The following is a 13,470-nucleotide window of genomic DNA, read 5'->3' on the forward strand; positions in this document are numbered from 1 at the left end:
ATGGATTTTCTTGGGTGTAGGAAGTTATGGTAAACAGACCGAGAGAAGTTTTCAAAAATGTGTTCAATTACACAGTCACACGTATCGTATGCACCTTGTACTAGCCATTGCATTTGTACTGTTAGCTGCCGGCCCTCCCTGCATGTCACGTGTGGATTGAGAACAGCTTTGCCAATACCAACCTCCTGATAAGAAAAAGTGCTGTTTCAACTCTTAATTACGCTAAAAATTATGATAGGGTCTATTATTGTTATTATACAATTATTACGAATTTATCATTATCATTTTCTGATGGCTGTAGTAGTTTCAAGTTCAATTTATGCAACTATTTTGCAGTTGTGAACTGCGTTTATTTATTATAGTCAAGCAACATTAGGAATTTTGACTATTCAATAAAATGGGTTTTGTAAAGTGCTTGAAAAAGTTGAAGAAAATTCGAGACTGGTAGCAACTTTTATTTGTGTTAAATGTTCTTCACTTGTTAAATTGGGGAGGATTACGAAAGGTTGAAAACAAGAGGATGGGCCATGGCCTGTAAATGCTTGTTTGGTCAGCATACTTCCTTTTGTTTGAAACAAGTCTGCTGGAGAAGTACAAACACGATCTGGAGATTTTAATATACATATATATATACACACACACATGAAGAATGTATCACACCACAAATTTGTTAGGGGACATTGCAAACCACTCTGCTAAGATTATGCCATGTGCACTTCTAACCATACAACAGCTGATTGTGTTCCCATGTTTCTTACCTGAAAGTATAAAAATGTCACCAGCCATTTGATCCAGAAGCTTTGGGAGGAAAAAGTATGTTACAAATAGAGAAAATAAGCAATTGGGAATAATAGTAATCAAAGTGCATTTATTTTCCCTTTGTACCAAATGTAAATGTTATATTTCTGTCCAAAAAACACTGGATACAAGGTTCACATTATATACGAGAGTCAGTCAAAAAAATAAGTTGCACCTGTCAATAACATTTTGCTCAGGTGGAGTAACAGTTGCACCGTGGCTGTTAGGGATCGCATATTATCAGTGGTGATAATGTCATATTAGTTGGAACTGCCCTCCAAGCTTGAAGTGGGCTCAGTGACTTCCTTTCCGTGGACAAGAAGACTTAACTCTACTGAGATTCATCGCCAATTGCATGGGTGACAAAGCAATTTCATCTTAGGTGATCGCACAATGGTGTACGTTGTTCGAGTATGAGCAGATGGATATTGAGGATGTCTACCAGCAAGAAGGCTGTCAACTGCAATGACGAGGAACAATATGGAACATTGCATCTAAAGATATCAGTTTGGCGGTTACGCGGAGATAGGTAATTAACTCTGATACACTTAGTATTAATTTTTCCGCGAAAGTTTTTTTTCCAGCGATCGATTTCGCCACTTGTCTGATGGCTCACGCCTGACGAAGCCACCAGACAAGTGGCGAAATCGATCGCTGAAAAAAACTTTCGCGGAAAAATGAATATCAAGTGTATGAGAGTTAATGTTGAACATGTTAATGACCTGATTCATAGTCCAAACCTTGCACAAAGCAACTTTCATATTTTTGGGTCTATGAAAGAAGAACTTGCAAAACAGCGATATCATTCTGATGAGGAAGTTAAAACTGCTGCACACCAATGGTTATCGAAAGTTGGACTAAATTCTTTGAACAAGGTATAGAGACACACATGTTTCATGCCATGACAAACGTTTGAACAGACTTTGTGATTATGCAGAAATGTAGTTTTGATAGTGTACTTTCATGCAAATACAAGAACTGTCCTCCATATTCCATACACTATTTATTTCATGCTAGTGCAACTGACTTTTTGACTGACCCATGTAAATATATATATATATATATATATATATATAAAGTGAAAGAGGAAACACTCACCAGACGTAGAAAAACTTCAAATTTTCGTGACAATTTGTCACATCATCGGGAGTAGAAAAAAGTCCACGAACCTTTTTCCTACTTGAACCAATACGCTGATATGCCTATATCACCCGATACAGTACCGATTAATATATCCCATCCTTAATATATAATACGAACCCCGTATCCACAACAGAACAGATCAAACTTGGATGGACCAATATGAAATGTATCAATATAAAATTTATCATTACTTTGCCTTAGAAAAATAAGATGCACATTAAAAATTTATTTCAAACATTACTTATAACTTTAAACAGCAGAACCCCAATGTTCCTAAAAACTACAGAATTTTGGATCACACTTTAGATATAGGTCCAGTCCTGATTGACACATCTGGGCATAAAGTGGACTTAAAATAGCAAACAAATCTTCATATATTTTACATTTGACACTGTACAAGGTTCTATTTTGCATCAAAGTCACTTTAGCACCTTACAGGCAAGGCCTGTTTTCCATTAAACACCTTAATACTACTGTAAATGAAGAAATACAAATACTCACCCATTGTAACATAAAGGGATATGGGAATAATATAGTTGAACAGCACGATAAAAGAAAATAGATCTTGAAGTACGACTTGTGGAGTAATTTGTTGAAAGAGTCCAATGTAAAACATGCCCCCTGTGGAAAGAAGGGAAAACTAATTACTGATTGGCTGACTAACTTATTGCCATCCACTTGATCCACTACAAGTTGCATTATGGTGCGATAGGTAACAACTAGTATACAATTACAATTATAAAAATAGCAGAAAATAAAAAAATATGGAAAATAGTAAAGAGAATGACAGTGGAAAAATGTTACAAACTTACATTAATCCCATGTTCTACTTAAAGGAAAACTTTAGTACGTATAAACATTGGCAGATTTAGCAGAGGAAACATACCTAAGTATTATGAAAAGGGATGACATTGTTATATCCCAACGAACGAAACAAGTTCGAGGAACATGAAATAAGATCCTTAAAGACTATCCTTTTCAAACAGCAAAGAATAGAAATAATAAGTTCAGCACCAACAGGCTAATCACTACTGGACCTATTTCACATTGGAAATCTTCACCACTGAGAACAGACATCTTGTTTACAGGTCAATTATGTTTGATGTTTACAAAGAGCATTAACACACCAGTTAAAAAATCAGTGGCACTAATAACACACCCTCCCACCCTGCAGAAATGAATAGGGGGGCCCTATATAAATCGAAGTTCACAACTTTCCCTATAGTTTATAGTGTGCTATATTCTTTTACACATAAAAAAAAACATAACAAGAATTCAACATCACCATTGATATGGGAGAAAAATCTAATAATATTTCAACATTTTGCATTTGCTTAGGTAAGGTAGAATTTTTTTGCATTTTCCTACCTAAAACATGGATTTTCGTGTCTACTTTAGACTTTTATTACTTATAAAGGGAGTCTTGCATCACTATAGAATATGCCATTACAAAAAAGTAGTGGTGGGTGCTCAGAATATCATGCCATCAAGATGGAGGTTACATGATCTCGCTCCACTGCAGATTCCAGGTTTGAATCCTGGCCTGGTATGGATGTTCTTGGTAAGTGTACCTTGATCAATATCATCACACCACCACTTTGCGAAGTAAAATAGATAACATCGATCAACCATTCCATTGCTTTTAAGTGGCAACAACTTTCCATTTATTATAGAGTGTGTATTATGCTTCTGCCACTTGCAAAGCACTATAATAATTTCCCTACTTGAACAACCGGTTAAACAAAATTATTACTTCATTAACAATTTCCCTTCATGCTCTACAGCAATTACCAAATGACTCTCTCTCTCTATACTGTCTGTCCATCTCCAGCGATGCTTACTAATTATACTTGACTGCACAACATCAAACACTTACTGAAAATAGTTTCAGACTCCACCGCATACTTCAAGCCAAGACAAAGTCCAACTTCTATAAGAAGCAATATTAGGAAGAAAACAAGAAATCCATTCACTGACCTGGGAAAAGAAACAAACACTGTAAGAAGTCTACATGGAATACATCAAAATATGCACAAGTTACAATTTTATAATTTAAAGCTACCATACAGAGGAGGGAAAAACTGTTTTATTAATGATTAACTTCATTTTTGGATGAAATTTCAAAAGAAAAGTTATTTAACAGCATTAATGTCATTCTATTTAAAAATTCAATTAAATCTTAATTAATTGTTTATATACTTGAAACCAATGATTTGGGATATTGTTAGACATTTAGAAAACTGAATAATAATTTACAGCTGATAAAATAATCTTGTAAATAGATGCATGCATATTAAAAACACGGAATTTGAAATAACAGGATGTAATGTTCATTGTTCATGTTTTTGAAAGGGGTGAGGTGTATTTTCTTGCCATATTTTGTCCCGAAATGATGCAAATTGAATTGCAAAATGCAAAAGAAACTCTTAAACACGAAAGTTAGAGTGTATTTACTGACTCAACACTTTCTGAAGTCTGAATTCTCCTGAGAGTCACATAAATCATGGAAGTTTGATGAATTCTGTTGTAAATATTTCAGAAGCAAAAATGGACTCCTTCACACAAGAATAAACGTAATACTCTGACAACTACAAAAATGTGCTATTAGAAGGAAAAAGTTTAGTGTGTGTAAAAAGTGTAGTTTTGAAATCAAATTTAGGGTTATATTCACCATTTTAACATTGAAATGCCATTTTACAGTAGACTGTATACCACTTTTGAACCCGAAATGTGCCCAGTTATCGTACCAAAATCTTCATTTTTTATTCACCTCTAAAAAAGGAAACTCCTAAATGTAGAGTTTCAATGTAGTTATTATGGAAGTATTTACTACAGATACATGCATTAAGAGGTGTAAAAGTATTCTCAGTATTGATTAATGTATCTTATAAAAATATTACTTCATGTTCCTTTCAGAAAAATGAGACAAATTCTTGCAGATTCCTTTCAGAAAAACAAGATGAATTCTTGCAGGAAGTGCAAAATCTATTATCACCCCAGGCACTGAAATCATTAGCTACAGTTCTGGTAGTCAAAATATTGAACTTTGGAAATTGGTTTCAGGATTATTATTTCTATTTTGTTATTGCTTCTCAACAGTGTTTGTAGCGCTACTTTGCTAAAAAAGAAATGCAGTTACACTAAATCATTTTTAAATGTAACTAAGTTAAAGAAACGAGGTTCCTTTTACAGTTACTTCATTCTTGATAAAATATAATTCATGATAAATTTTGAATGTATGAACAACACCCTGATGGGCATCTACAATTAACATTATTTTTCATTCATGTGCTCAAATATGAAAATGAAGAAAATTTACCTATACTTAAAGCAAAGTTTGTTATGCCAACATTTGCTCATAACCAGTGAGTATTTGAAGAATAACATTTTGTTTCTAATTTTTACTACAATTGAAAGGTACTGTAAACTTCATTACTCATTCTGAAAAAAGTAAACAGAATTATAGTTATTCATTTCAAAGAGTCACTCACTATTTCCACACACTGCTTCTCATAACATTTGTGCAGAGAACATCAAATGCACCTAATTTTCATCAAAGTTCTTCACTGTTCCAAAAATATGCAATGACACTGGGTTATTTCTTACCAACATGATTGTTATTTCATGAACAATCACCAATTCTACATATTATAAACTACATAAAGTTAAACTATATTTAATTTCATCTTCTCAAATTACTTCCTAGTAACTGTTTATGCATATCTAATGCCTCCCTTGCAGGTGTTTAAGTCCACAAAGAATATAAAAAACATACAATAGATAAACAAATAAACTATGTACTACTTACTTTTCCACTGTGGAGAATTTATTCCTTGTCATTTTAGAATTTAATGCCAATTTGGTTTCTTGACCAGTATATACAGCACAGCCTGAAATGAATACTTGTCATTACTTTGTACGCATAGACTTCTTGTTAGGGATGAAATGATTGGCTTTTCTTAGCCTTTATTAAGGTATTAATTAATGTGAGATCTCTGTGAACCAGCACTCGAAGTGGGAACTCCTAGTTGAGAGAAAGCTTATTGAGAGGATGCTTAGTCAATTTTTGGGAAAGGTGGGGGAACGATGCTTGTATGGACCAACATGGAGACAATGCAATAAGTGGGGGATGCCTATGCAAATTACCCTAACTGGAGAATAGCATCTCCCACTTTGAGCACTGCCGTTAACTATTAACTAATTTCTTTTGATTTCTCCTTTTTTATGGTTGTTACAAGTGATTACACACATTTGCATTAAAAAAATAAATTAAAAACATCTTTAAATGCTTGTAACAACTCTTAACCAGAAGAATTCTACAATATGAGCACTATGTACATACAAAAATAATTCTTGTTGATGTGATTCATATAACAATTTAATGTTGAAGAAAAATACTTAATGCACAATTCATATTTTCATATAATCAGAAAAATTAGTCACTACATTTCATTCAGTTTAATTTTTAATAATAATTAGGGATGAACTGCTACCACTTTAAACAGATACCAGTTCAGAATATTTACAAATATATATATATAGGATAAAAGCAAGGAGGGCCAAAAGGGCTAAGTAAAAATCAAAGAAGGTAAAAGGAAACACTCACCGGACAGTAGAAAAATTCAAAATTTTCGCTAATTTCATAGCATCATCGGTGTGAGAAGAAATAGATGGAACCGGAAGTTCCGGTTCTTCCGGTTCCGTCTATTTCTCCGGTGAGTGTTTCCTTTTATCTTCTTTGATATATATATATATATATCAGGTGCAGCTCGTGCATTATTTTCCTGGGGGTTCACCGAAGTCATATGACACATACTCAGTATCAGCAAATAGATTTATTTGGCTAACTAAGTACAATAAATTGTGCATCTATGAAAGAAATTTCTGGTTTTATGGACGTCATGGACGTCCTCAGGATTTGTTCCAGGGATGGGAAGCAAGATCATTTTTTTCCAGGGGGGACAAACTAGGCACATTTTTCCTTGTAATAGTGCTGTTATCTGAAAGAAACGCTCCTTCAGTCCCTGCAACGTCTTTATAATAATCATCATAAATTACTGTGACTGAAATGAAATTATGTGTGTGTAATAAATAGTTTTAGGTTGACATTAATTTTTCAGGTGGGTGTGGCCCCTTTTCCCCTTCCGGACGTCCATGCCTGCAATTATAAAACGACTAATCACAATGATCCTACAATTATTAAAGGGAAATGGCAAAAAATGGCATGTACGTACTAAAACCTGAGACCCTTTCATTGGAACACTACAGCTTTTTTTTTCTTTCTTCAAATTTGGAGTTGGTCGACCAGCACACGCTTTATCTCTAATTTTCTTTCAACAGACGAGAAGGTATATTTCCGTTAATTGTATGTATTTTAGCGGTCATTTCTTACCTGCGCAGACAGCAACACCTATACTGCATCAAATGATGTAACATAGTCCATCCTTTGGAGCATCAATACTTTGCAACAACTATCCAAGCACTTCGAAAACTTACAACCTTGAAACATTGACACCAACATGGTTTGTCACGTCTTCCTTTCTTGTCTAAAATCGCGCCATTCTTTTACTTTCACATATCCGAAGTGTTTCCATCTTTAAGGAAAAAGTCTGAATGCATGCACGAGTTATTTTAGTAATGTATTTATTATATTTTAATTCATCATGTCTAATTCCAGCTTTCATTCATTTCTACTCATCCTTCTCTGCCACAATTTTGCAATTTGCCAAGAAGTTCGGCACAAAAATTATTCAACAGAGAAGATAGAATTTATAACGAATGCGCTTCAAACTTGAACCTCACAGGGCAAGGGAGGAACTCGCAGCGAGGACGGTGCCTTCTGGCTTCTGCTGCTGCTTCTGAGAAAGCACGAACTGCGCATGACCGTTGGTTGGAGATCGAGGTTCCTCAGTATCCTTTGCCATATATTTTACCCATATAGCTACCCTGAGCTTCTGCATGCTGCCCAAACCTTCACTATGGCAGGAGCTCTCCTCTGGGGGTTCAGCTGACGGTCTGTACGAGGGCGGCCGACTCGTGGTTTCTCCTTCTCAGCAAAAGAATTTGCCATGTTACGGACACAAATACATGACTTCTTGTGTAGATTGTCAAAAGGTAAAGACATTGTTTATTGTCCATTCTCGAGGTAAATGCCGTATATTACTGGGGGTTTATTGATCCTGTGCGCTATAAGGCCAACTGTGCCTGATATATATATATATATATATATATATATATATATATATATATATATATATATGTATAGTACATTACAACTATATCATGCCACTCTACCAGAAGTTTGTTTTAAAATACTAAAACAATACCACAGGATATATTCAGAATTATAAAATACTTACTTAATTACAGAATTTATTAAAATTACATATTTTCTGTAGTTTCCAGAATGGTGAGAACATTTTCTCAACAAGCTCTTACCATAAATATATTCTGTGTTTTTCAGTCTTGCACCCCTGAGGAGGAGGTTTTCAGTGTTGAGAGAAGCTACAGCAGAGCTACTGGAGGGATTAATACTGCTTCCTTCGCCATCTCGAACATCTAATGAATCGAGAACTTCTAAATTTCCTGTAAAACTGTACAAATCTGGTGTGGGCTGTTCACACGTAATGCATGCCTTCAGTTCCGAGAGGCTTTCTGGAGTCGCAAGCCCTGAAACTTGGCGAGGACACACCAGCATCTGGAATCAAAAACACAGTATTTCCATCTTATTACCCGATATATTCTGACACCACCTTAATGACAACAATCAACACAAGATAATGAAAAATAAGTAATACTTTTCTCTGTAATAGGAATGTGACAAATCTGATTTCCAAATTACCTTAAGATTTGCACACACACACAAGATGCACTGCAAGAGACCTGGGTTCCAGTTCTGGTCAAGCCTGCAATTTTTTCTGAAATTTCTACACACTGATTTGCTATGTATGAATATTGACCCTCTATCCCCAATATTGACTGAAAATTTATATCTGTATCAATTCGGACATTCAATATATTACTTTCAAAATTTTGATCATCGAGGACATACTGATAGTTTTTCCAAGTTCAATACAGTGTCATACTGTTCCCTTGAATGAAAGAAACCAAGATATACCACGTGTGGCAATAAAGTTTCCGTATTGATTTTCATATTCATTTCAAGTCATATTGATAACAGAGAGCTGGGTAGGACATTGACCTGTGGACTCTCCTCTGCCTAAGCAAAAACTTTTCTGCATGTGCGTGGAGCAGTCTGGCTGTAGTCTTTGTTAGAAGCAGATCGTCAAAATCATGTTAAGTTCGAAAGTTGGACAATGTGTTAATATCAAATTTCTCACGAAACTTGGGAAATCTGCCACGGAAACTTACAATTTGTTGACAGAAGTTAATGGGGATCAGTGTTTATCTCGCATGCAAATGTTCAAGTGGGGTGGGGGTAGGGAAAATGTCTGGGAATACCCACCATCAGGCCACCCTTGCACTTCAAAAACTCAAGACATTGTCGAGACGGTCAATTAGGTGTATAACAAGAAGGTTTTGGAGACCCCCGTGAATAGGTGAGAAGAAGGACACCAGATTTGTGTTTCAGGACAAGTCAACACAATGTGCTATCTGTGAGGAGGTTTTTGGAGAAACACAGCATTCCAGTGCTGGTTGGAACATCCCCATACTTGCCGGATCCAGACCCATCCAACTGTTTTCTCTTTCCAAAAGTTAAGTCCGCACTAAAAGGACCCAGTTCAAGTCTGGATTCAGTTAAAGCCAGGTCGAGGTGACCCAACTCTTGAACAGCATATCAGAAGATGACCTGCAACACTGCTTCCAACAGTGGAAGATCCACATGGAGAGATGTAGGGATTGGGGAGGGGACTACATTGAAGGGGACAACATTTTGATTGTCTGATTTCTTTCATTAAAAGAGTTACAGCATGAGTCCAGTTTTCATATTGCTACACCTTGCATATATGGCTTTGAAGCTGTTTTCTTGCACTTATTGCAAATCTCAACTTTATTCCTTCTCCTATCTATGTGAAAATTGGCTAGTACAACACAAAACCTTCAAACTGAAAGTCGACAGAACATAAATTCTGAAGTTATGAAATAAATTCTGAAGTTATGCCTATGGCACATGTACATACCTTAAGGTTTGTCTCTCCATCTAAATTCGCAGTCGTAATATGGCAATGTCCTTCCTTGTCGCTTGAGGACAGAAGAACAAGATCACATGGAACAGGCTGGTTTTCTTTGATCTGTACAATGTTGCCAACTTTTATATGCTGGGATTCTACTTCCTGCAAAATCAGAAGAAAAAGTTATTTGAAGGAATAAGTAATGATAAAACAAAATTAGCACAAATGGACAAATAAGATATTTGCTTCTCCCAAGTCAATTATGCTTTACAAATTTTCACCCAATATCTAACTGCACTTATCACCAATGCTGAATTAATAAAGTAGTATCGAATATTGTTTGTGCAAATAATATTGGTTTAAAAATTAAAATAAGCAGGTATCAAGATGAGTTTTTAACATATTTTTGTTAAAGCAGCATCATGTTAGAATTTAAATTAGATTACATTAGATTAGATTTTTTATTCATGAATTACATGTTTGCATTTACATGCTGTGACATCAGACATGTCAATTTGTGTTCACATTACAATATACTAATATTACAATAATATAATATAGTGAGTTGATACAATGAAATTATACCTTAACCTATTACAGTTTAATGCTGGGAGGTGTGCACTTGTATTAGTGATACAGTCTATTATGTAACAGCATGCTTAAAACATAAAGTCAACGACACATTGCTAAAGCTTGATAGCTGGTTTCAAGGAAATAATTTAATTCTAAACACAAGCAAAACAAATTACATAAATTTTACAGCCTCTCAAACAAAGAAACACTTAAATATTAATGTTAAGTCCCAAAATACAGACTTGATGCATGCAAAAGAAACTAAATTTTTGGGTATTGTTTTAGATGAAATTCCCAAACCACATCAACATGCTCCAACAAAAATTAAGTAAAGTCTGTTTTGCACTGTGTGTAATGGTAAACTTTACCACCTTTTGGTCTGTCGGATGTCTCTATGTAGCAAACTTTGAATCAGTAAAAAGGTATGGAATCATGAACTGGGGAAACAGGGCACATAGCTCCTACTGTTTAAATTACAAAAAAGAGCACTTCGAATTGTGGCAGGGGTCAATGGGAAATATTCATGCAGAAATGTCTTCCGTAACTTAAGCTTGCTGACATTACCATGTTTGTATATCTATGAATGTCTGGTATACATCAAACAAAATATTACTACTTTCGAAACCAACGAAGATATCCATAGACTGAACACGAGAAATAAGATAAAATTTGAATAAAGACATGCTATGCTGTCTTACTCTCTACAAGAAGGGACCTAAAATCTCAGCAGTTGCTTGTATAACAAGTTGCCCAGAGTGTTAAGACATGAACCAAAAGTGGAAAGGTTTAAAAATAAAATGAAAACCATGCTAATTACGCATTCATTTTACAGCATACAAGAATATACAGAGGCAACACTCATCTTTTGAATGCATACGGACATATCTATTGGACAGAGTGTGAAGGACTCAAGGTCTTCTGTATGTGTAATCAGAATAAATGTTAAAAGGTATGGTTAGTTACCATACATGCAGAGCTTGCTGTTGCACATCAAACTGAAATTGTCAAGTATAATATCTTTATATGCAAGGGTTATGTTAAAATTATCAAACTTTATTATCATGTATTTCTATCTGACATGTCCTATACTACAGATGTGCCTACTTTATGTGTATCTTTATGTTAAAATTACCAAACTTTAGTATCATGTATTTCTATTTAACATGTACTATACTACAGATGTACCTACTTGTACAAACTTGTAGTCCTTGGATGCAAATAAATCATATCATATCAGTAACATCAGTAAAACATGTTGAGATTACAATATAAAAATAATATGTATTCTGTAATGGATTAAAAGATTAAATGAAATATTGTGAGATAATATAAAGGTTATACAATGTCAACATATATTAGTACATACAGGAATTTATAGCATCGGCTGGTCTACTTTCCTTTTGTAGGGGGAGAGGGGTGGTTGGCCAAATGCATTAAATGGCCAGCTTTCAATCTCACCACTGAAGTTCCCAGTTTTGAATCCTAGCCTGAGCATGGGTGTGGATGTTCGTCCATTCATTAATTTCATCTGATTATCAGTCATGTTCATCATGAGTAGCCAAAAGTGGCAGAAATTAAAATAATTTTAAATTAAGAGGCAATAAAAAGAAATTTTAAGAGAAGTGAAAGTAAATTTTATTCCAAAATAATCAACAATTGGTTGTCACATGACCAAAGGAGGTAAATGAATTAATTAAATGAAACAATTTTATTCATGTCACAAATTTGTCTATAAGTCCATGTCAAAACCTGCATTCTGTGTTTGAGCATACAAATTTACACTAACCTGTAGAGAGCAATTCTTCACAACATGCACAGGGGATCTGTTCACTTCATTGTCCGATTTGTGCCTCAGCCAGTCTTCATAGGCCTGTTTCACTGCAGTGACCCCAATCACAAAGATAAGAGGGACGGTGCTTGTCAGAGGACTCACTGGGCTGTCTATGGTCATCTGGAAGCATTTAGGAGAATTAACATCAAATCATAACTTTTGAATTTGTAGGTTTTTTTTTCTATTTTTGTTGTACTTCTGCTTCTTCAGGTGGATCAAGATGATGGCAATTGGTGACAATTGGATAAAACTGATGAAGGAACAAATAAGAAGGAATGCCAAACCATTTTAAACTGTACATCCAGTCCCGATTAGCCTTCTTTACATAAAGTAGGTTTAGAAACTAAACTCAAAACCAGGGTTGTTAAAGTTGTTGTTGAATAATTTAAACCAAATTTTATATTTGTCAACAGGCCTAGATATAATTGAACCAATACTCTTTATCATTACGCCATAAGTTATTTATTAATATTTAATATCAAGGGTACATATTAATTAATGTATAAGAATAAAAAAAATACAAAGCTATTTGTGAGTACAATTGTTTGAATTGGGGGGGAGGGAGGAAGGGGGCATCGGGAAGGTTGAGAAGCACTGGTCTGAATATATGTTAATTTGGATCCATGTGACTTTATATTAACAAAAAGATGCAAATTTGCTATTATACATTGGAAATAATCAAATTTTAGAATATCAAGGTCAGCGACAAAAGCAAAGTTTGTTATTTTCAATACTTCTGAGATAAAAGATATTGGAAATAACATTTACGAACAAGATAAAAATTGTATTAAATATTATAGGCCAATATTAGTATAGCACAATTTTTTGCGAATCATTTTACACATGCAAAATTTCTGTACATACAGATTTATATTTAGTGTTTCTCTGCTTTGCATCGGCAAAGAGCCAACCTCCATGGTGGAGTGGTTAGCACAATGTCCTACGATGCGAGGGGTCCAGCCTGGGCATGAGTGTTCATTGCAAGTGTTCCTT

The 13,470-nt window shown here is 34.8% G+C and overlaps 1 protein-coding gene across 3 annotated transcripts in view; it reads right to left on the reverse strand.

Annotated features, from left to right (window-relative positions):
* LOC145993966 (phospholipid-transporting ATPase IF-like) overlaps positions 1-13,470 on the reverse strand; it is a 219,682-nt gene that overhangs the window by 58,939 nt on the left and 147,273 nt on the right. For all 3 annotated transcript variants that reach the window (XM_083129972.1, XM_083129973.1, XM_083129974.1), the window contains exons 5-10: positions 12,433-12,597; positions 10,083-10,235; positions 8,380-8,638; positions 5,750-5,831; positions 3,818-3,918; positions 2,443-2,562 (exon numbers count right to left, since the gene is read on the reverse strand). In XM_083129972.1, coding sequence (XP_082986098.1) covers positions 2,443-2,562; positions 3,818-3,918; positions 5,750-5,831; positions 8,380-8,638; positions 10,083-10,235; positions 12,433-12,597 — 880 coding nt within the window. The remainder of the gene's footprint in view (positions 1-2,442; positions 2,563-3,817; positions 3,919-5,749; positions 5,832-8,379; positions 8,639-10,082; positions 10,236-12,432; positions 12,598-13,470) is intronic.

Source organism: Lepisma saccharinum, chromosome 10 (genome assembly GCF_977018435.1).
Source record: "Lepisma saccharinum chromosome 10, izLepSacc3.1, whole genome shotgun sequence".
NCBI lineage: Eukaryota > Metazoa > Arthropoda > Insecta > Zygentoma > Lepismatidae > Lepisma > Lepisma saccharinum.